The sequence below is a fragment of the Hetaerina americana genome, unplaced genomic scaffold (genome assembly GCF_022747635.1).
Source record: "Hetaerina americana unplaced genomic scaffold, ioHetAmer1.1.p SCAF_5, whole genome shotgun sequence".
Lineage (NCBI taxonomy): Eukaryota > Metazoa > Arthropoda > Insecta > Odonata > Calopterygidae > Hetaerina > Hetaerina americana.
In genome coordinates, this window is record NW_027287095.1 from 2,363,942 (window position 1) to 2,386,680 (window position 22,739).

Consider the following 22,739-nt stretch of genomic DNA (forward strand, 5'->3'; position numbering starts at 1 on the left):
AGCGGCCGACCGACAGGACAAACGGGACAGACCGACTGACGGACGACTCCTTTGACTGTCGAGACGGACTTTGTGACCGACGGGAGACCATTAACTGGGGGAAGGGACGACGCGACTGACCGCGATACGTGACACGACCAGGAGGTGAGGTGAGACGCTCCCCGAACGGACCACTTCTGATTAAGAGGACCACCGATGGACCGTGATCCCTTTGTGGTTTCAGCTTTCGAAGAGTATCACTGATTTCTCTCGTGTGCAAACCAGGAGTCTTGATTTTTGCCTCTAGCTTCAATCGTAGCCGCACCATATAGATAGGCATTAAGGGTGAACAAATCTTTGAGTGTCAAAAGGGTTACGAGACTTAGTGGACGAGAAGACGCAGACGTAGGCAGGAAAGTATTACACGTTCGGAATCGAGCCGAAGGGCCATTTTTTTGGTGGGGGTAATGGCGCGAGGTTAAAGAGGCTGTTAAGGGGTAGATATTGCAGTCTTCAGCGACGACTATTCCGAGATGGTCACTTTATCGCGGACGACCTTTTGATGCCCGTGGTGCATCCTGGGGGACCAGCAAACAGTGGGATCACCCCCTTGAAGACGGGTATGCCATCGGCGTGTCGCTAGACGGCTGCCCCTCCCCATCCCCCGGACGTCGGAGGTGGAATAGAAGAAGGGGGAGTGGTTTCGATCCGAGTGGGATGCCTTGCAACGCGAGCCGTTGAGTAGGGATAGGAGGGGAAGGGTCTAAACCGACCTACGGGGTCGTAGGGAGAGAGAGAGAGAGGTAGGAAAAGGGTCGGATAAAAGGGAGGAAGACCAGTGGTTCTTTCGACGCCTCACGAGAAATCACCGCCTCACTCTCGCGAGAGTGTGTGTGTGTTGCACAGCGCATCGGAGGAGGAGTGGGCTTTCGTTCGAGGGGATCGCATCGAAGAGGAGAGGAGAAGCGGGAGAGGCAAAATGCCGCGCTTCGACATCCGTCCCCCGATAGGGCTCAAGCAGAGCGCGGGCGCGGCGTGGGAAAACTTCCGCTCGCGGCTCCCGGCGGGAGAAGACGGCTCCGCCAGCCTCTCCGAGAAGATCAACTTCGCCAAGTTCGCGCGGATAGCCTCCGGGATGGGGGGTGGGCACGGGGGGGGCGAGGGAGGCGGCGGCGGCGGGGGGGCGGGCGGTGGGGGGCCGCAGGAGTACACGGAGATGTCGCACATGGGCGGGGGGGAGGGTGGGCCGAGGAGGGGCTTCAGCATGGACGAGTGCGGGCACGGGATGGAGGGGGGGAGGCCGGGGGAAGTCAAGTACAGGATCACCGAGTGGCAGGCCGCATGGAACGTGACGAATGCCATCCAGGTGAGCACGCATGCTTCCTCCACTATCTCTCGGAAAACCATGGTCCATGGGAACGAAGTCTTCGGCCAGGAATCCAGCCTGAAGAGTTGGGTTTTCCGAGTGTCAGGCAATTATTTCACCTAAATCACGACCTTTACTGGCATCTAAAACATTAAATTGCTTAGTTTTAATGACCTATCTCCGATTTAAGATTGAATATTTCATGGGCACCTGTTTGACGTTTTTGCAGAATCAAATTAAAAAACACTATGCATGTTAATAATTTTCAAACACATGATTCTTATTAAATGCCAATCATATCTGTGCTTAAAAGATTGTAAGCAGCCACTTTGAGATTCGAGGTTTTTTAGAGATTCAATTGCTACACATAAATTGAACAATCCAATATCGCTCATGCCAATTTCTCTTTATCACATCACCTAACTATTGATATAAGTTAGTTAATTTAATCTTATGTTGAAATAATTTGTAATTGCATATAGAATCTCAATTCATCAACTTGTAATCTGATATTTCATTCAAACATTCCTATTTATTATAATTTGCATAAACAATAATTCAATATTGCTCCTTTCTATAACTACCTCGGTTTTAGAATCAACTTAAATGTGCAAGATGTCATAAACATTAAGATTGCTTCTCTCATTCAGTTTTAACGTCAGTGCTATTTATTTATATTCATCTTTCATTTGGAAATGTTAACAAATATAACATTTATTTAATATGTTGTTACACATTGCAAAATAGCTATTTCCACAGAGCTTTTTCCATGAAAGCTGACATTCCAAATTCTCAGTTGAAATCTTTTTGAAAAAATCTAATTCTCTCAGCATGAGGTATAACTAAGTACGATGAGGTAACTAAGTACGTTCAAATTCCTTCATTTAATGTAATTTACTTCTGATTTGTCAACAAGCAGGTGGATATGCCATGATGGCATAAATAGAATAAATTGGATTCATTAAAGGGTCGCGTATTACATGTTTACGCGGAAACACTATTTTGCAATCAATCAAGTATCTACATTTACTATATTAGCTATTTGGGGTAAAATATGTTGAAGAGATTCAACAGTAGATTTGAATTATTGAGCCTTTACTATTTCTTATTCGTGTATAAAATGATCATGAAAGTTCGTTCTAAAAGTCTAATGCACTTACGAAATACAGCTGTTTTCATTTCAATTTTATCACAAAACTGAATTTTTTTCTACTTCAAGATTCCCCCATTTCAAATCAATAACATATCTATAGCAGAATTTATATAAAACATGCCGCCAAAAATATGTATTTGTATTATTTTTCACAATTTTTTGCACCTCCTTACGGTCTACAAATAAATATTTTGTGAAAAAATGGCATGCCAAATGCATGTCTAAAGACGATTAAATGTCTTTACTGGTTAAAAGAACGTCTCCTATATTTTCGATTTTGTGAGAGTAAATGGAATTTCACAAGGAGGTCAGAGATTTTGGCATTGATGTAAAGTATACTTGGAAATCATTTGAAGAATGAATTTCGTTTTCTCACTTATTTTTTCAATAATTGGTCCAAAAGTAAAAAGCTTTTTATAGTCTCAAATAAAAACTTTCCCGTGTCTTCCAATTTGAGTGTAGCATGAAAATAGTTCGTTCGTCTTGAACTTGAACTTTTAATAAAATCCGTCTGTTATTTTTGATAAAAATAAAAATTGAGTATTGCATCGAAATTTATATCGAGCGGGAATATTAGATAAAAGAGATAGCCTTCTCGTTCAATGTTCACGTTCACTACGGGGATGTGGTAGATAGATATGTGTGGGTAGACGTGTAAGAGAATACGAAGTAAGAAATGTGAAAAACGATTTATAAGACAAGTTAATACGATGGAGGGGTCCAATCCATGGTATTTAGTGACTGTTTTTTTCAGAAATGATCAGTCCAATAAATATTTTACCGGGAAATAATTGAAGAATTATCCGGAAACTGCAAAATTCCTCATTTTCTGCAAATACAAGAACCCTTAACCTTTATTAAATTATGGATGCTGCTAGTAGCCAAGGGCATTATTAATACAGCTATATGCCTTTCCCATGGTGGTATGGTAACTTTAAGCATAAAATCTTTAAATTGCCAACAAAAAAACCTCTAATGCTAACATTAAAAATAACTAAGCATGCATTATGGCAGAAGAATCATGGAGATGGGGCGGACTGAAAAATTCCAGCGAGAATGCGAGAATCAGAAATATAAGATTATAGTAATTTTCCCCCCCCTCCAAGTAACAAAAATGGGCCCCATTCTCCTTTATTTAATAGTTACTCCAATCAAGCCCAAAATCGAATTAGTCACTTTTATTCATGGAATCCGCAACCCTGGGAGCGATAAATTAAGTTATTTTTTTCTGAACGGATGCTCTTCGGCATATATATTGTCGTTTGATAGTCACCAATATTATAAATATAAATAAATAAATAAATAAATAAATATATATATATATATATACCCCGGGGAGGGATATATATATATACGATATATATATCGTATATATATCCCTCCCCGGACTACAACCTTGATGGGAGGGCTTGTGCGTTCCGATGACCCCTAGAGCTGTGCTGGCGGGAGTAATAATAATTGCTCCTGGTAAGGTCACCCATGCCAGATAAGTCGAAGGTTAGGAGCCAGAGGAAAGGTAGTCCACGCAGCGTCTGTTCCTCAGTGAGGTGGCTGCAATGGCGTCTGACCCCAGTGGGGCGGCCAGTAAGTGATGGTGTCACATTAAAAACACTATTGAGGAAGGCAACGGTAAACCACCTCAATTATCATTCCCAAGATAAATATGATGGTCACTAAAGACATTTTGAATCCTGGCAATTACGGGGCTCGGCTCAATCGGCTGAGTGTCGTGCCCGTGAGCGGGGGAGTTAAGGCTTCCGCGGTCGTCATCCGACGAAACCCTTGCAAGGGAAAACCGGCAGCAGCAGGACAGAAGACGCAGGATAAGAAGACCAAGTTAGTTAGAATGGGAACAGAGATGGTGACGAGTTGGGGGACTATGGTTTAGGCACGAGGAATGACCGCGGGGAGGAAGCAGTTGAGTTCTGCAGGAGACAGGGGTTAGCCATTACCAACACTTGGTTTAGACACCACAAAAGACGCAGGTATGCATGGAAAATGCCAGGTGACTCAGAGAGGAATCAGCTAGATTATATTCTGGTTAGGCACAGGCTTAGGAAGCGGATGCAGACTCTGACCACAATTCAGTTGTCATGAAATGTAGCGGCCGTTTCAAAAACATAAGGCAGGGGCGGCGGGTTAGAAAATGGAACGTAGAATTTAATTGATTAAAAAGGAAGGAGTGCCAACAGGCTGTAGAGGAAATTATGGAGGATGGTAAAGTGCTATGTTCTATCGAAGAAAAATGGGAAAGTATCAAGAAAGGGTTATCTAAAGCCGCGAAAGGCGCTATTGGAACCGTGAACGCGAAAAGGAATGGGAAACCATGGATCACGGATGATGTGATTACAAAGATGAATGAGAGGAGAAAATGGAAAAATGTAAATACAGAAATAGGCAAAATGAAGTACAAAGAATCAAAAAATAAATTGAGGCGGGCAACAAATAAGGCAAGGGAAAAATGGTGGAAGACGCAGTGTGAGGATATGGAAAGTTTGCAGAGAAAGGGTGAAATTGGTGCGCTGTACAGCAAAGTTAAATCTTTATCGGGAAGTAAGAAAGGGAGATCTATGCTAACAGTTAGAGATAAGGCGGGTAAGATAATAGTTGACACAGGAAAGATCCAAGAGAGATGGAAGGAATATATAGAAGAACTGTATAGTAAAGAACTTAGACCAACAAAGTTAGACATAGAAAAGGAACATGACGTAGAGGAAGATAGCTTAGGTCCAGGCATACTCGACGAGGAGATAGAAAGGGCATTAAGAGAGATGAAGCTGAATAAGGCCGTGGGGGTGGATAACATTCCTGCGGAACTACTGAAATGTTTAGGGAAATGTGGTAGGAAGAGGCTATATGGGCTGATTCGTAGTGTCTATGAGGAAGGAATCTGGCGGGAAGACTTTGTGAGATCAGTGTTAGTTCCTATTCCGAAAAAGGTAAAGGCTACATCATGTGAGTACTACAGGACAATAAGTTAAATCCCACGCAGCAAAAGTTGTTCTCAGGATCATGAACAAAAGGATAGAGAGTAGGGCAAATGATTACTTAGGGGATGATTAGTTTGGGTTTAGCAAGGGGAGAGGTACGCGTGATGCCATTGCAGTAATGAGATTATTAATCGAGAGGAATATAGAATACAACCAGGAGGTATTTGCCTGTCTCGTAGATTTCGAAAAAGCGTTTGATAGAGTGAATTGGGAAAAACTAATGAGTATATTGAAGAAAATAGGAATATATTGGAGGGACAGGAGGCTGATCCGCAACATGTACATGTCTCAGACTGCTCAGGTGCGAGTGGGAAACGGGGAGTCCGGATGGGCAGTGTTAGGAAGAGGTGTAAGGCAGGGTTGCCCATTATCACCGTTGCTGTTCAACCTGTATGTAGAGGAAATGGTTAAAGAGGCATGGGAAGAACTGGAGGTAGGAATGAAAGTGGGCGGGGAATTCGTAAAATCAGTTAGGTTCGCCGAAAACCAAGCTTTAGTTTGTCAGTCAGCCAAGGGGTTGCAAGCATTGCTGAGTGAATTGGAAATTCAGTGCGACAGGTATGGGATGAAAATCAATATTAATAAAACATTACAAGTAAGTCCACGCGGAAGTGTTGCGAGAAATACAAATTCATACCTGTTTGAACGAAAAAGGCAGTTGTAGATCCATACGATGAACAAAAGCATGTTTAGTGGTAGAAATCCTGGATTCATATTTGATATTCTAATATATTCAATTTTGTTGAAATAATTTTTAGTTCAAGTTGGGCATGTATAAAACTATGAGTTAATGAAAACTCAAACTATTTCTACATTAAAAATCAAATCATTTCTACTTTTAATAAACAATTATTTTTTAATGTTCACTACCCTTAGCCATTTTATTCAACCTTACATCATTTTTGATATCACTTAGATATCTAAAGTTCTAAATTACTTCCTTGGAACAAACCAAATAAGGGATGAGATTCAATTACGTATTTTACTTTTTATCACCATATACTCTTTATTCATATTTTCCACCCTACTTCATGCTACTGAAAATGTTCTCTTCCCCCATTTTTGTGGATTACTCAATATTTTATCCTTCCTTTCCTTGTGATAAATCCATCAAGTTACCACCTACCAACTTTCCATGGTGCCTCCGTACTTCACATAACAAACCTTTGTTCTACAGCGCGCGTTCTGAAAGTAATACACTTATTTTCTCAGGGAAATTACTCCACATATTTGCACAAACACTTAAAATTTTCCAAAGTACTGTCCTTGGGCCTCTACACATTTTTTCCAGCGATTCTGCCATGACCGGTACGCACCCTGGAAGGCGTCTTCTGGGACCTCTCGCAAGGTCTTCGTCACGGCTGATTGGATCTATTCTATGGACGAAAAACGGGTTCCTTTATGGGCTGCCTTGATCCGAGGGAACAAAAAGAAGTCTGCTGGGGGGACGTCAGGAATATAAGGGAGGTGGAGCAGGGTTGGAATTTGGCATTTGGTCAGGAACTCGCGGACTCGTAGCGCCTCGTGCCAAGGCGCGTCGTCGTGATGGAGTTGCCAGACAGCGGAGATATTTTTTCTAGCCCTGATGACCCTTTTTCGGAGTGTTTTCAGCACCTACACGTAGTAAGCAGCGTTACCTGTCTATCCTTGAGGAAAAAACTCCTTATGGACCACTCCTTTCCTGTAGAAAAAGACAATGAGCATTTTTTCACTTTTGATTTGTTCATTCTTACCTTTTTGGGCTTGGGGGACCGGTCGGTGTGCCACTCAGAGCTTTGGCGATTGGTTTCTGGATCGTATTCATGGAGCCAGGTTTCATTACCAGTGATGATGTTTTCCAAAGAATCAGGTTCATTTCAATGCAACAATTTCAGAGTGTAAAAATCATTCGCCTTGACTGGGATTCGAACCCAGATCCCTCAATATCCGGTCGAGTGCTTTAGCCACTTAAGCTACCGAGGCGTCCTCTTAAACTCTGAAATTTTGGGGCTTTTAAAGGAACAAGATGTTGTGACGAAATACCGTACATACAATGTCACAGGCATTCGTAGTCGTGCGCGAGGCGCCACAGTCCACGAGGTTAAAGCCAACTTTAAACACTTATGGTGTTTTCACTTTGACAAATTCCAAAGAAACTGCGGGAGATGCCGCAACAGTAACTTTTAACGGAGTCATCCGCTAATATGCATTTCAATGCAACAATTTCAGAGTGTAAAAATCATTCGCCTTGACTGGGATTCAAAAATTCACTTGAAATTCCCGCCCGGTTGGCCGTTTAGTCGTCTGACAACACCTTGGACACGAGCTTGGCGCACATTTGCCTCTTTGCTAAATCTTTAGTAACAATGCAAAACACAACATTATAAGTTCAATACATTGATACTCAATCGACGGTCAGAGTCCAACAATTGCCGAAAACGAGCCACATTGTTGTCGGTTTTGCTGGTTGACGGCCGCCCAGAGCGTTGTTCGTCGTGGCCCTCTTCGCGGCCCTCCTTAAAGGCCTTTAACCACCTCGAAACTTGTGATTGGGACAGAGCAGAGTCCCCCAAAGTAAGCCTCAGGAATCATTTTGTTAGTCTCCTCAAGAGATTTTTGTCAGTTTAGTGCAAAACTTAGTAATCGCGTAACGTTTCCCGATCTTCGATTCCATTATTTTAGTGAAATGGTCGACGCGCATAGGTTTACAATAACTGATCTCCTGCCGCTTCCACAGCTTGGAGAGCACTGAGACTGGTTTCGCGGCAAAGCTGAGTGTTTTTCCTACCTACTCCAAGTCATTTAATTTCACTCCAACCAATAGGATTTGTGCGGGAAATTTAAATGGATTACTTTTGGCATATATCCTATATATAAAATGTGACACTTCAATCTTAATTGGAAAAGTGATAAAAGGCGATCCATATGTATTGGATATAATTTTGACACCCTGGAAGTTTTCATTGCAATATAGCAATTAAGACAGGTACATATTGGCAATGGGCATTCTAAACGTCCGAAGGACCGCATCTCATGCCCTGAGATCTTTGCATCGTTATACATGTAAGGATAATAATAAGTGAGACTCTCAGAACAGTTAAAATGATTATGAACCCTACAAAATGTAAGAGAACTTAATTTTTAGCCCTGGAGCCCTAACTGCCCTGACTCGGACTCGATATTTTGTTAGAGAGGAAAGCGTGGGATAGGGGTATTCTAAAATTAAACTAATGGAAATTAGTGATCAAAGAACAGAATTCTCGTAAGCTACATTTTGCAAAATTTTAAAATTCTAGGACACGAAATAACATCAAGTCGTCCAAATTCCAAGAAACTGCGAGAGATACCGCAGAAGTAACTTTTAACGGAGTTATCCACTTCTATGCATTTCAATGCAACAATTTCTGAGTTTAAAAATCGTTCGAATTGACCGGGATCCCGGTCAAGGCAAATGATTTATGCACCCTGAAATCGGTGCATTGAACTGCATACCAAGTCGTCCAGTTTACGTATGTAATATACCACATCGGTCTATATATCCATTGAGATGATTGCAAGAAATTATTTGGCTGGAAACTCTGTGCAATATTGAGTATCTCTACACTTTCCTAATCACAAGGAATCATAGTTTCTTCAAAGTGGTCTAAAATTACCATTTACCTAATGTAATTTCGTTAATGTTTCAGTAAATTTATTCCATTGTTAAAAATACGGAGCAGTAGTTGGCGCCATACTTCATCAGTATTAAGAATGGTTTGGCCAAATGGAAGGCAAGACCACGCATAATTTCCTATGAATTTTCTCATTTAGGGGTGAATTTGTCACCTTTCACCTTTGTGAGCAAGTCAGTAAAGAGTGAGCATCCTGCAAGTTATGAAATTAGTCGTGCTGTTGTGTGTTGCAGGTGGTTTATTATACTGGCGTCTTCATCCATTGAGCAGTTCTCGAAGCACAGAAAAAATGCGTAGACACAGAAAGATTGCAAATTGTATGTAGATCTCAACAAAATATACTCTCAGGGCTTTGATATGTGTAAGAATTATAACCTAGAAAATTGTTGAAAAAGTGGTGGGATATAGAGAAAGCATCCAGTCTCTGTGAATAATAGCCTAACATCATGCATAACATATGAACCTGTCGATTACAATTGGGGAAGTAATAAAAGTTCGAACGTAAGTCAAGTTAATTAACAGTATCAGGCGTCACTTGGTGAGATTGCTTGATGCTGAATAAGCAGAACACTCACTTGGTTTTCCGTAGCTTTTTTAATTTTGTACGACCCAGGTTTGGTGACCACGCTACGTCATTATGTGTGCGCGTCGCAACAAAACCCGGGTCGACGAGATATAAAAAGGTACTGCGGAAAGCCAAGTACGTGTTGTCCTTATTTAAAAGTACTGGAGCGTCTAACGAATATGAAAATATTATTCATCCTTAGAAAAAAATAACATAAAAACGTATTTTTGATTAAAATGCAAAAAATGTGTTAATTACGTAAGGAAAAAATATGGAAAAATCTTGATTAAAATACAATTGCTTACCTGTACGAAAATAATTATTAATCATAATTAAGATTGCCTGCAATTATTAGCCATTTAAATTTTTCAATACTCCGAAACGCTCACAGAGAGCAGCAGTGGATGTTAAGCGCAATAAATATAAACACCTCGACGTATAAAATACGTAAAGCAGATTAAAATTTAAAAAAACAGTTTAACTGAGAGTAATCATAGACAATTTGATACGTCAGAAGTGAATCTGTGAGCATGCGGAGTTTTATTCCCAAATGTATTTCATACTGGATTCGGATTGAGAGGCAAACTTGGCCTGGTATAGTCAGCCGATAAAAAAATCTCGGCAGAGCATGCCATTACCGGGTTACTTGGATGATCCAACTGATTTTCAGTAATTAGCGAATGGAAATGTGCTGAAAGGTTTCCAGCTTTTTCAACGGGACCGAAGCATCAACTCAGCCAACAGCTGAGTTAACTTGGAAAGGCTTGTGCAACACAAAAGGAGAGACAAATTCCGAATTTTGGACATAGAAGCAGATTTCTAGGAGCCTCGTAGTCCGTGTGCCTCAAAAAAGTAAATCGACCCCAGATGATATTAAAACAAAAAAAACACATTTTAAAGAACCCAGGTTTCCGTTTATAAATTACGTGTTTTTTACGCATGATATACAAAATAATTGCCAACGCCACCAGTTTTCTATTGTGAACATTTCACTGCCAAAATCCCCAGATTGCGTCCTTTCCCAGGAGATCATTATTTGAGGGTGTACAATAAGAATACTACTTTTTCGGAAGCTTCCAAAATGTTAGCAATGCCACCGATTCGTCCACAATGGCGAATGCATATGGAAGGGAGAGAACGGAAAGAAACTTTCCGTTGGAGTGAAGAGTCATTCATTCTGTCCTGAGTTCAGTTCAGATCGTCGCAAATGTGAGTACAGCTTGGCTAAAATAAAAATCCTATTGGAAATGTTCCGTTCCGCTCTGAGCCGGTTTCTAGCGATAAGCGTGCTTCGAAATCAGCAACTCACAAGTTATCTGCTATATGCCGAGAGCACTTACCTATCCGTTATTTTCTTTTATCGTGTTCATAGATTTTGTGCCAACTTTGTGATCTTTGTAAAATAATTCATATTGATAATTAGTGGTATAACTATATTTCAAAAGATAATAATTAAAAATATAGTACATGTAATAAGGGCGCCACAAAGCTCCTCTTTAGTATTTAGGATTCTTTTTTCATTGCTACTGGCAGAGCCATGTGCAATCACCAATGAGAAAGAAGAATTCAGTGTAAAATCTCATTCATTTAGTTGAAAACTATTGTTGTAATAATTATTTTACTTTCAAAGGAAACGAGTAGATGGCACAAGGGAAGAAGGCATCGTTTTCAGGAAACTAGGTTTAAAAAAAAACTTTAAGAATGTTGATAAAAAAATCCCGAGAAAGACTAACTAAGACAGCTAATAACGCAAGCCTTCATTGATAACAGACATCAGTGAAACTTAAACATGACGTCTAAGTTTGTAAAGTTTTGTGCAAATATATTAACTGTTAATAATAAATTACGATTAAGAGCAAGGACAGTGCTAATTACGGAAGAATGGTGAAATGTTAATGGTCTAAGTGAATTAAAAATGAAGGTGTCGTACGAAGAAGTAAAGTCAGGCTATTGAAAACTCTATGGAGTGAAGAACTCATTAGGCTTTTGTCGTTAAATAAATTTCATGGGAATCAGTGATATTCAGAGTGATATTCAAATCACACATCTAAGATAGGGAGTGAATGCGATTCTAAAAACCCAGCTGTAAAAAGACATGAAGGAAAATAGCTTCAAGACTACTATATTCAAACATTATACGTAAGCATAACAATATCACTTCACTAGAGCTTGCCAAACCTCTAGAAACATAGGCAAAAAAGACGCCAAATAGCAAATCAAAAGAAGAGCATGATTAGTATAAAGATACGTAATTATGATGAAATTAGAAGTCAAATTAAGAGAGAATTTAAGGCAAAAAAACTAAATATTGCCGCTGATATCTGCTGTTTATCGTGAAACTACTTTATGTGCAAGGTAAAATTACATCTTGATCCTTAAATGATAAACGGCAGTATATGATTCTCAGCAATAAATTCAAAGCAATGAAAATACGAGTTGGTTCAAGAAGTTCCCGAGAGCTAATGAGTGAGATTTAGACGATTAAAGTGAGGTCGAGAAGGAAAGGTCTCAGAAATCGGATTTTCTCCAGCAGTCTATGCAAATAAATTGCTTCCCCGTCTCCTGGGGTGATCCTGTGGAGGGTGTAAAAGGGCAACACTCACGGCGTTGGTTTGACTGGCATTTGTGGTCACTGCTGTTATTGATTATTTTATGTATATGTCTAGGGAAATATTATAAGGAAAATAATTTCCAATTTATGTTTAATAACACATTATTGACAGGATTGGAAACGAAGCTGAGAAAGCAACAGATGTTCTAACGGATTACACAAAGCAGAGGGGATCATTCACCTTTTTGAAAGTATGGTCAATTGGAAAACAGAAGATAAATAAAAGTGAGTAAGAAAGGTGGGTGGGTGGATACATGGCGTTAGACTGAGTCAAATTCCGTAAAAATCCGATGCTGCTGAGTTCTGACTTTTACTCATACTATTGCGTATTTTTTTATTTCTCGCAATCTCCCATTGTAATAGGAATTTGGAGGAATAATGAACGATTCGGCCTCATTTCAAGATTAAATGAGCTTGATGGACGCCGCTATTCGAGTTTGCTTTGGTGAGTAGAAGTCTTAGACAAAATAGAATAACTTCAGTTTTTATTTGGGAGAAGGGGGTCAGATTTTTGGGGATGCGCTTCTAGGATGGATTGCTTGTGGTGCTTCTTCCCTATTCCTCCGAAAGTCTGAAATCGATCTGGTCTGGTATTAGTGAGTAGATGATTTTCTGTTGTGACGATCTGAGTGGAAAATAGCTGCGCATAGCTGCGGTTTCGATCAATACTTCGCTTTTTCCGCGGGGTGCTTAATCGTCATAGATCGCCTTGACTGAGGGCTACCGAGTCGAATTGCGCCAAGGGTTACGTAATTTTCGATATTCGATACAAATGGCATGATGTTACTAAATTGATACTTGGATAGAGGATTAAGTACCGCACCTAATTAATCCTTGCCAATTGAGTGTGGCATATTCTGCTTCACATTCGTTCGCCTTTACGATTTGAATTAATAAAGACAAGAATGGATAAGGTTCATGCGAATATATAATTTATGTATGAATATATTGCATAAAAGATTGAATAAAAAATTGCATAAAAAATTGATAGTTGAATCTATGTATAAGTGAATGCATATCAAAATGTGCAAAACAAAGACATTTTTATCGACAATACCAGCGCTTTTCGATGAGTTAAATGAAGAAAGTGGAAAGGTTACTGAGCAGGGTCCATTTACTAACTTGTACACCGTTACCACAGAGATGTCTCATTACCACACACAATTTTTATCGACAATACCAGCACTTTTCGATGAGTTAAATGAAGAAAGTGGAAAGGTTACTGAGCAGGGTCCATTTACTAACTTGTACACCGTTACCACAGAGATGTCTCATTACCAACCTTACCTATTCTTTTGGCGAGAGGGAATAAGTTACCACACATTTTCTGCTTCTCTTCATCCGACTTAGGAGACCTTAATTTCTCACGTCAAGTGTATAGAAAAGAAGCAACATATCACGTGGTGTTCAGTTGGAAAATGTTCTACTATTTTGGAAATACAAGCAAGGTTTACTTAGTTGACCATTGTATTTTCGCAAGGATAACGTTAATGATGCACTCATTTGGACAATATTTTTAACTTCCTATTTCCTCTTGACTAGAATTTCGTGTGAGTTAAGACTAGAAGATGGAAGATGCTCTGCACAACGCGTGACTGAATACAATTTGCAATTTCAAGATAGATGCATATGGTTCAAAGAAAAATTCATTCATTTTTTTTAAAGAATGATGGAGAGTGGCAAAGCGCAGAACGTATTTTCTTCAAATCACCATTCTAATGAAGGACCATGAGTTGCCTCAGAAAAAGTCCACAGGATCGAAACCATGGTCATAAGTCAACAAAAGCCATTCTGTCGATTTTTTCTGTTACCACCTTCAAAATGAAATTCCACACAGCAAAGTCTGAAACTGTATCCTTTAATATTTTCATGTCAAAACAGGTGAAATTTTTTTCCCTCTCGGTGTCTTAATTGAAAACTTGCACATTTTAAATGAAGAATTAGAAAGCTCTGAATAATATTCCCTGTTCTTACATTTGAAGCCAAACGAAAGCAAACTACAATGTCTTCAACGCATGACGCTTTGAAGAGCTTTCATATGCGCCATGCATGAGCTTTTTAGATCGAACAGTAAATGAGATGCCCGCAAGTGATGGGGGAAGCAATTGAGTCGTTCTGCACGGGCTTCTAAAATGGAGTGCACATGGAAGGACGCTTAGGACACAAGCAAGAGCATTACTTTAATCACTGATTACGAGATAACTGCTCTTCCCGTTATAGCCAAACCGTCGAAATAAAACAGGTGATGTTTCGTACGGCATTGCTGTCAAAGTACACAAACGTGTTTCCATATGATAGCAAATTTCTGCAGGAAAAAAAGGTTTTATCCGAAGAAGAATGAAATTATCTATATCATAGTAACGCTTGTAGGTTCACTTATTAGCTCCTTACTTAGTAGCGGATTCACCCACAGATGCATCACCTAAGAAGACATTTGCCCAGCGAAATGCTCGTCCATCGTACCAAAAATATGCAAACCTGTGAATTTTCGATACGAGAAGGAAACTGCGGTTCTTGCGGGGGCACTGAAAAATCATGTTGCATGCAGATTTGCGGTTTAATTATTTCTAATTCTTATAAGGGAGGAACCGAGCGCATCATAGTGCACCATTTTCATCCAACAGAGGTCGATGGGAAAGCGTCCAATGCGATTTCCAACTCAAAGCCCAAAAGTGGGTACGTGTATTTCGGATGTCTGTTCCACGTGACACAGGATATCGGGAGGAGGTGTGTCGCATCAGGTCAGGCCAAATGATAGTTACCTGAAGAAAGAAGGGGATATAAAAAGTATTTAGAGAATATGTGTATCAGTGGATAAAACATATTTAAAAAATCATATTTTCTGAGAGAAGAGGCACAGCATGCAGACGAAATAAAAAAAGATAATTAGCGTGTTTGAAAACCAATAAAACCAAACTAACGCGTTGAATAGACTTTTTCGTGCTCAAAAATATTCATCCGACTTATATGCATCGAGTAGAGTATGTGAAAATATCATAAAAAATTCACTAAAGCAAAGTTGATGCGGGATCAAACAATATTTTGCATAACTTACATGATTTACTAGTATTACTATTTTTTAAATATCCCCATAAGTTAAACGGCGAGACAGAATGGCGTACAAGACGAGCAAGCTCTTAAAAAAGGATGTAGCAGTTTCAAAGTGTTTCCCGAGAAAACCACGAACGTTTTCTTGGCGTCTAAATTCCTTAAATAAATACGAAGAAATTGAGTAATTATGTATTTTTTAAAAATATGCAACACTCGGGAAAAATGTAATAAGAAGAGAATAAGGAAATAAAATATGCGCTGCCTATATCTGAGTGCTACGTTTTCATCTGCGTATAGTGGTTTGAGCGAAGGTGAACAAGTGCAGATGTCCGAGCATCAACATGAAAACTATTTGAAGCTCCACTCACACTCTCTTTTCCGCACCCGCCATCGAATAATTGCTCTTCTTCGAGAGAAAGATCGGGCACGTGGTCATAAAAGCCGTGGCCTCGCGCCAGTAATCCCTCGTAAAAAACCCACTCGTTTTCCGTCCACCCCCATGATTTTGGCGCTGCGCTGTTGAAGGGTAGGAACCCAACCTATCTTCTCCTCTCACCACTCTGGGGTTCCGACGACTACAACTACAGTCCTCCGAATAAATTTGGCTGGAAAAGTTCTTTGGGCTTTCTCTCCTACGGAATTCGGCGGATCATTCAAGGGAAAATTATTTTTCATGTCTTCGGTCTTTCTTAAAATATTTTTTCAACGATCTTTTGATCATGGCTCCCATTTATGTCTAGAGACGGAGATATTTCTCTTAAACCCATAGAATATATGTAATTGTCAATGCCGTGATGTTGAGGTATCCATTGCATTCACCGGAAACATATGTTATGCGACTGCTGCCTAATTATACTTAATGCTTTGAATAACGATTAATAATAAACTGTTTACTACAAGATAGTATTCTTCAATGTATGGTGTAGAAATGGAACAAATCGAGGTATGAAGGGCATTTTTAGTCGGAGGCACGGTTGTCTGTTTGAGAATTTTAGATGTTTTACACCCCGTTACTGATATTACTTTTAATTTTAAAGATATTTATGGCTGTTACTATTTGAAAGGATCAATTAACGGCCAAAATTTTCCGCAGCGAGCTATGAAAATATGTAATTAATATCGACGATTTAGTATTGTATCTAAATTATATCGGTAATAAATAATAGTACTATAGCGGTATTGGATTCTACATACGTATGTACCCAATCTTGACGATAATATTAAAATACAAATGGTAAACATATAAACATAAAACTTTATCCCAAATTTTCATTGGATAGAATTGTATAATAACAGCATATTTACATCCAACCACGAAGATCAGATTTCAAACATCACAAAACTTTATGAGAAACAAATTTACACTTTTACACATATTTATGCGAAAATTCTGTGTAAAAGTGCACATTTTTTTCTCAAAATGACGAATTTCCACTACATCTCGTCTGAATCTGTTGAATTCTACTTCTTCGCAAAAATTCTGCTTTGTTGTTGTGAACCTTTGCGAAACACTCATTTGAAACATCTTCACGACACTGGTTTTGCTCGAGCATGAGCAAACGTGACACCCATCTTGCACACCGTTTTTTCACGTCCAAATTTTAAGTCAATATGCATTGTACCGCACTGTTTGAAATGTCTACTATATCTGCTAGCTCGCACACTTTCAGTCGACGATCATCCAGTATCAATTTGTGGATTTTCTCCACCGTTTCTGGAGTCGCCGCTTCATTTTGTCAAACAATGCGATGCTCGTTTTGACAGCTCGCACGGCCTCGTTCAATCTCTGCTACCCAATATTTTACTCTTGTAAACGAAGGAGCAGACTCACCCAGAGTGCAATCCAGTTGAGCTTTTATATTGGTCGGGCTGAGGCCTTTCAAATACAATTATTGTATCACTTCATCATCATCAGATCATAAATTTAGGCATTTATTAATTTATATAAATTTAAGGGTTTTTATTTTTGAGAATTTGATTATGCTTATGGTAAATGCTTAAAAAAAATTATGAATATCAAAAATTAAGCATCAAACACGAATTTAAAATGAAATGGTATGGTGCAATGGTTCTCGGGAGCTCTGAATCTTTTCTCTTGCTGATTCTCGCCGCAGCTTCGCCAAGGAATAAATAACCTTGCGACTCCTTGTGGCACACGAGCGACCTAATTTCTTCTCCGAGCCTTTTTCTTCCACCTCCTATTCCCCAACATTCACCCTGACCCAATCCAAGTGAGTCCCACCCGCAGCTTTGCGACATCCCTTCTTCATCACTTGGGTGCCGCTATCACTCTCAGACGTGGAGGCGCTTGGGAAGAAGGGAAGGCAACTGCTCGAGGCCCCAAGACATGGGTAGATAATTTCCGAGGGTCCTCCCGGCGACACTAAGCAAACACCTAATGAATCACGGGAAAACGGGGTCGATGGGTCAACACAAATTGGGTCTACCGTCGAGACCTCTCCACCCCAGATAGAAGTCGTCGGGAGCGGGTGTCAAGACTCCACTGGGAGCGAACACTTTTGAGCAAAGACTGCATATCGGTAACCGCGAGGGAATATCGAAGAGAGTGGCTAGAGAGATGACTTTCAAAATTATGAAAGCCAAAAACAAATAGATTTGTATGAATTTTGTACGGTAACAGATGCAGATAAAGGCTACAAACGAAATACGTGAAGCGAGGCATGGAAACTTTGGAGGCGTGGAAGAATCGAGAGAAGAGAATAATGCTTCTACAAGAAAATCTTAGAATTATGAAAATGATAATGAAATAAAAATAACCTTTTTATAATCAGATACCTAGTCATTTAGAATTATGTTACTTTCCCCTTATAGCCATAATATCTATTCGTTTTACTTCGTCCACTGAGTCAATTTTAAAATGTTTGGATATAGATATGTTTGGGATATATACATTTCTTCTAAAACCTTGCAGGGAAACTTCTATTATAAAAAATCAGAGAATGTGAAACTATACATGGAAGCACTTCGCTATAACGTGAGATATGGGAAGAATGAAGGATAAACAAGAAATACGAGATGAATCAATGAATGCATGTAACTGGAATAGGAAATACAGTAAGGATTAGGGAGAAAATTAAAGAAATTGGTTGCATTTAGCACAATTGTACGACTCTGCTAACAACGAAACGGATATAGGAATTTAGATATTTAAGTTAAACCACAAAAACTAAAATGCCAGAAAAATTGCAACTAAGGATCCATACGTGTTATACAAGTATGTAATCACTGATTCATTGAGATTTGGTATAAATTAAGAATCTTAATTAACTTATCTTCTAAAACAAGAGAATATCTATTAGTAATTGCAAAAAAAACTACTGAAAAGAAAATCCTACCATAATGATTTTCTCCCTGATACACATATACAATCGTATTCGGAGTAAAAATTATTGCGGCTGAAAATAGTACCCACTTACACGTCTAACTCTGAAAACGGAAAAATGATTATATTTGAAGGGTAATTAATTATATAAAACTATTTTGGGTGAAACAGTCCTACACTAACAGACGGGTCAGATATAAGAATTCTACATCCGCAATGATGTGAAATAATTGTTGGCATGGGACTTGATGAATGTTGTGAAATGACCTAATCGGTCAAGGCCATAAGTAGAATAAAATAAATTACGATGTCTGTCCACACAGTACCTTACATTTCGGTCTAGGGCAGCGGTGGGTAGAGCTAAAGCCACCTCTTGGTATCTAAACGTCCCCTAAACTTACAGTGCGCATCCAGCTGTGGTGGTGTGCAGACTGTGATTCTTCTATTTTGCTCACTGGAAACTATTAAAATGTGTGCTGCAATAGAAAATCCCGCGAGTTGCAAATTGCGATCTGAGATTAGGTTTTCACAACCAAAAAACCACCAGCCAATTGAAATTCATACGCATCTTTTTGAATTGTACGGAGACGAAATAATGAGAGATGGCGAAGTGAGGCAGTGGTCCATTCACTTTAGAAATGCCCACGCCAATATTCACGATGAGGGCAGCTGTGGTCGACCTGACATTGTGACAGATGAACTGACGGTGAAAATCCACGAAAAAATTCGTGATAATCGCCATTTTATGCAATTACCATCTATTTCCAGCAATGGAGACGTGTTTTGCCACACAATACTCTCACAGTGACGCAGAATTGAATGCTGTTGTAAACAAGAGGTTAAAATACTACCTTGATCAAAAAGTTCCCGGAATAACCACCGTGTGGCGCTCCCATCGTTCCGATTTGAGTTCTGTTTTTTTTGTTAAATTGGTACATCTGTTGTTGATATTCCCTTTAAATCTTAGTGTCATAACTTGACATTTGCAAAAGTTACGTAGCCAAGAGTACATCTATCTCTGTGTGTGTTGGCGATTTTTTACAATTTCAGAAATGGATTTAAATTTGCAACAACGAACTTGTATTAAATTTTGCGTAAAAAACGGATTTAGTGGCGCACGGACGTTGGAAATGTTGGAAAAGTGTTTCGGCAACGATTCTCTAAAAAAAACGGTCGTTTACCAGTGGCACGAGCGGTTCAGAAGTGGTCGTGAGTCAATCGAAGATGATGAACGCAGTGGCAGACCATCGACATCGAAAGTCGGTGAAAAAATTGATAAAGTAAAAGAAATGTTGGTCAATATCCGCAAATTAACCATCAGAGAAATAGCGGAGGACTTGAACATTGCCTATGGATCCGCCCAAGACATTGTGGTTAATGATTTGGGTTTCCGTCGTGTAGCAGCAAAAGACCTCAATTTCATGCAAAAAAGAGACCGTGTTGACGTCGCAAAAGACATGATTTGCGAGGCTGAATCCGATCCCACATTCATCAAAAGGATCATTACTGGAGACGAGACGTGGGTTTATGAGTACGACACGCAATCCAGGCATCAGGCAAGTGAATGGCGTTCACCAAATGAGCCGAGACCAAAAAAACCACGTCGTTTTCAGTCAAAAAAGAAGGCAATGCTGACGGTTTTCATGGATTACAACGGTGTAGTGCATCATGAATTTTTGCCAGAAGGCCAGACAGTAAACAAAGAGTATTATTTGGGCGTTATGAGACGTTTGCGTGAAGCAATTCGCCGAAAGAGACCAGAAATGTGGGCAGAAAACTCGTGGATTTTGCACCATGATAACGCACCGTCGCACAGTGCTATCATTATTCGTAATTTTTTGACGAAAAATGCAACAAATACCATCCAACAGCCACCGAATTCACCTGATTTGGCTCCCTGTGACTTCTTTCTGTTCAATCGAGTTAAAAAACCATTACGGGGAACGCGTTTTTAGCAGCCGAGAGGAAGTAATGGAAAAATCGCAGGAAGCACTGATGGACATACCGAAAACCGACCGTAACTTTTGCAAATGTCAAGTTATGACACTAAGATTTAAGGGGAATATCAACAACAGATGTACCAATTTAACAAAAAAAACAGAACTCAAATCGGAACGATGGGAGCGGCACACGGTGGTTATTCCGGGAACTTTTTGATCAAGGTAGTATACGACTGCAGATTTGTTCAGAGACGGAATTGAAAAGCTTGTGCATCGTCATGATAAACGCCTCAAATTGACTGGAGACTGTAGAAAAATAATTTAAGAATGTGCCTTTCAAATGCATATAACAAGTCGTTGCCTTTCCACTAGGCTCGTATTATATTTAAAAACGTATGTAATTTTCTGGAGAGTCCTAGTACATACAAAATAGGTCCATAGCTCGTATTAAAGACAGTAAAATCAATAATATATGACATTGAACTCATTACATCAAAATTTGGGAAAGTTAAATAGAGTAAAGCTGATGGACCTGTACACGACGAGCTCACGAACGATGTCGGTCAGAATGCAGCGGAGGGAAATCGTACGATTTGACGGGCGTGGAAACAATTGCATACACGTACATGCTGTGTACACGTACTGCCATTTGTTCCCTGCCCGTTCGACTTTAACACTCGCTTGACCCCGATCAATTTATCTATGCTAAAACGTCAACAACCATAATAAGTTCAGACAGAGAATCCTCTGGCTATACACTATGTGCAGCGTCTGCGACCCCATAAATCCACGGCTTTGCGTCAAGAGAGAACCAGGTTTAGTGCTAGGAATGGTCTGTCTACACATATGATTCATCCATTTTTATAATCAATTTGATTTTTACAGCAATTCAAAGTTCAAATAAACTATGCCGAAGTCCTCAAAAATCCATGATGTGCCAGTTGGTTGTTTCTCTAAATTAAACTTTCTACATGCACAACACATGAGACATATTCATGCTAATAGCCAAATATGCCCTCTGAATTTTTTCAAAGTCATTCTGCGTCAATATAATTTTGACAAGTAGATTTTTCGTAACAAAATTTTCTGACCTGATTTCCAACTGCACAATAAATTTTAACAGTGTAGTCTAAATTCGGGTCTTGGGGTTATTAATTATGCCCAGAACCATATTATGTAGTGGAATTTAGTATTAATCAATTATTCATTTACATAAATATATACATAATATGTGTGTGTTTGTATGTTTGTGTACATACACACGCTAATCAAGTTTGGCAGCGTCCGTTATCGACTTTCACAAAAGAACAAGGAAAGCGTCCACGATTGACCTAAAATAAAGTTGTTTTTGGTCTTGTACTGACACCATCAACGCTCTTTGGCCTTATTCCTGATTGAAGACTGACCTCCATAAATACCAAGATTTTTTTGACCGTCACGAACCGCCCTAGAGGAAGACTCAAAGTTCCTTCCGCGCGTGGTGCAGCATACACCACGAGCACCATGTCGCAGCAACAGGCTACGTACGTTTGCATCGCGCAACGGTTCCTCTCTCTCCGGTATTGATCAACGGCATCCTATTCCCCTCGCTCCTTCCTCCTCCCCGCATTTTCCCCCTCCCCTCCATCCTCAAATCCTTCCTTGACTCCCCCAAAACCACCACCGTCTCCTCTTGTCTCGTTCCGATTTACTTCCCCACGCTCGTGGTCTTCGGCGAGGGCTCGGCGGTCTGAACTCAAAGATGAGGGGATCGGACGGTCCAAATTTCATCTCCTAAAAATTAATTCTTTGATGTCCTTTCCCTCCATCTGCAACGCCCCCATTTCCTCCTCCTTTTTTCATTTTCGGGATGAATCAATGCGCTCGCCTCTTCTCACCTTTTCTAAGTCTTCTACCACCGTTACTCTGCCTCTACTTTTTTCCATCAGCGACAGGAAAGATTTGGCCGGTTAAGGATTGTGGTCACGGTTTCGTCCAAATTGTCCATCTATCTATCTCTTTCACTTCCCACACACCTCTTCCCTATCATCACTTTCTCTCATCCTCCCTCATGCCACTTTTCTCGCTTTTCATTACCGGGTCAATACCATC

The 22,739-nt window shown here is 39.8% G+C and overlaps 1 protein-coding gene across 1 annotated transcript in view; it reads left to right on the forward strand.

Moving 5' to 3' along the window:
- Positions 1-958: 958 nt before the first annotated feature.
- The window catches only part of VGAT (vesicular GABA transporter), a 36,263-nt gene continuing 14,482 nt past the window's right edge, over positions 959-22,739 (forward strand). Inside the window, exon 1 of the mRNA XM_071591661.1 lies at positions 959-1,345. Coding sequence (XP_071447762.1) covers positions 959-1,345 — 387 coding nt within the window. The remainder of the gene's footprint in view (positions 1,346-22,739) is intronic.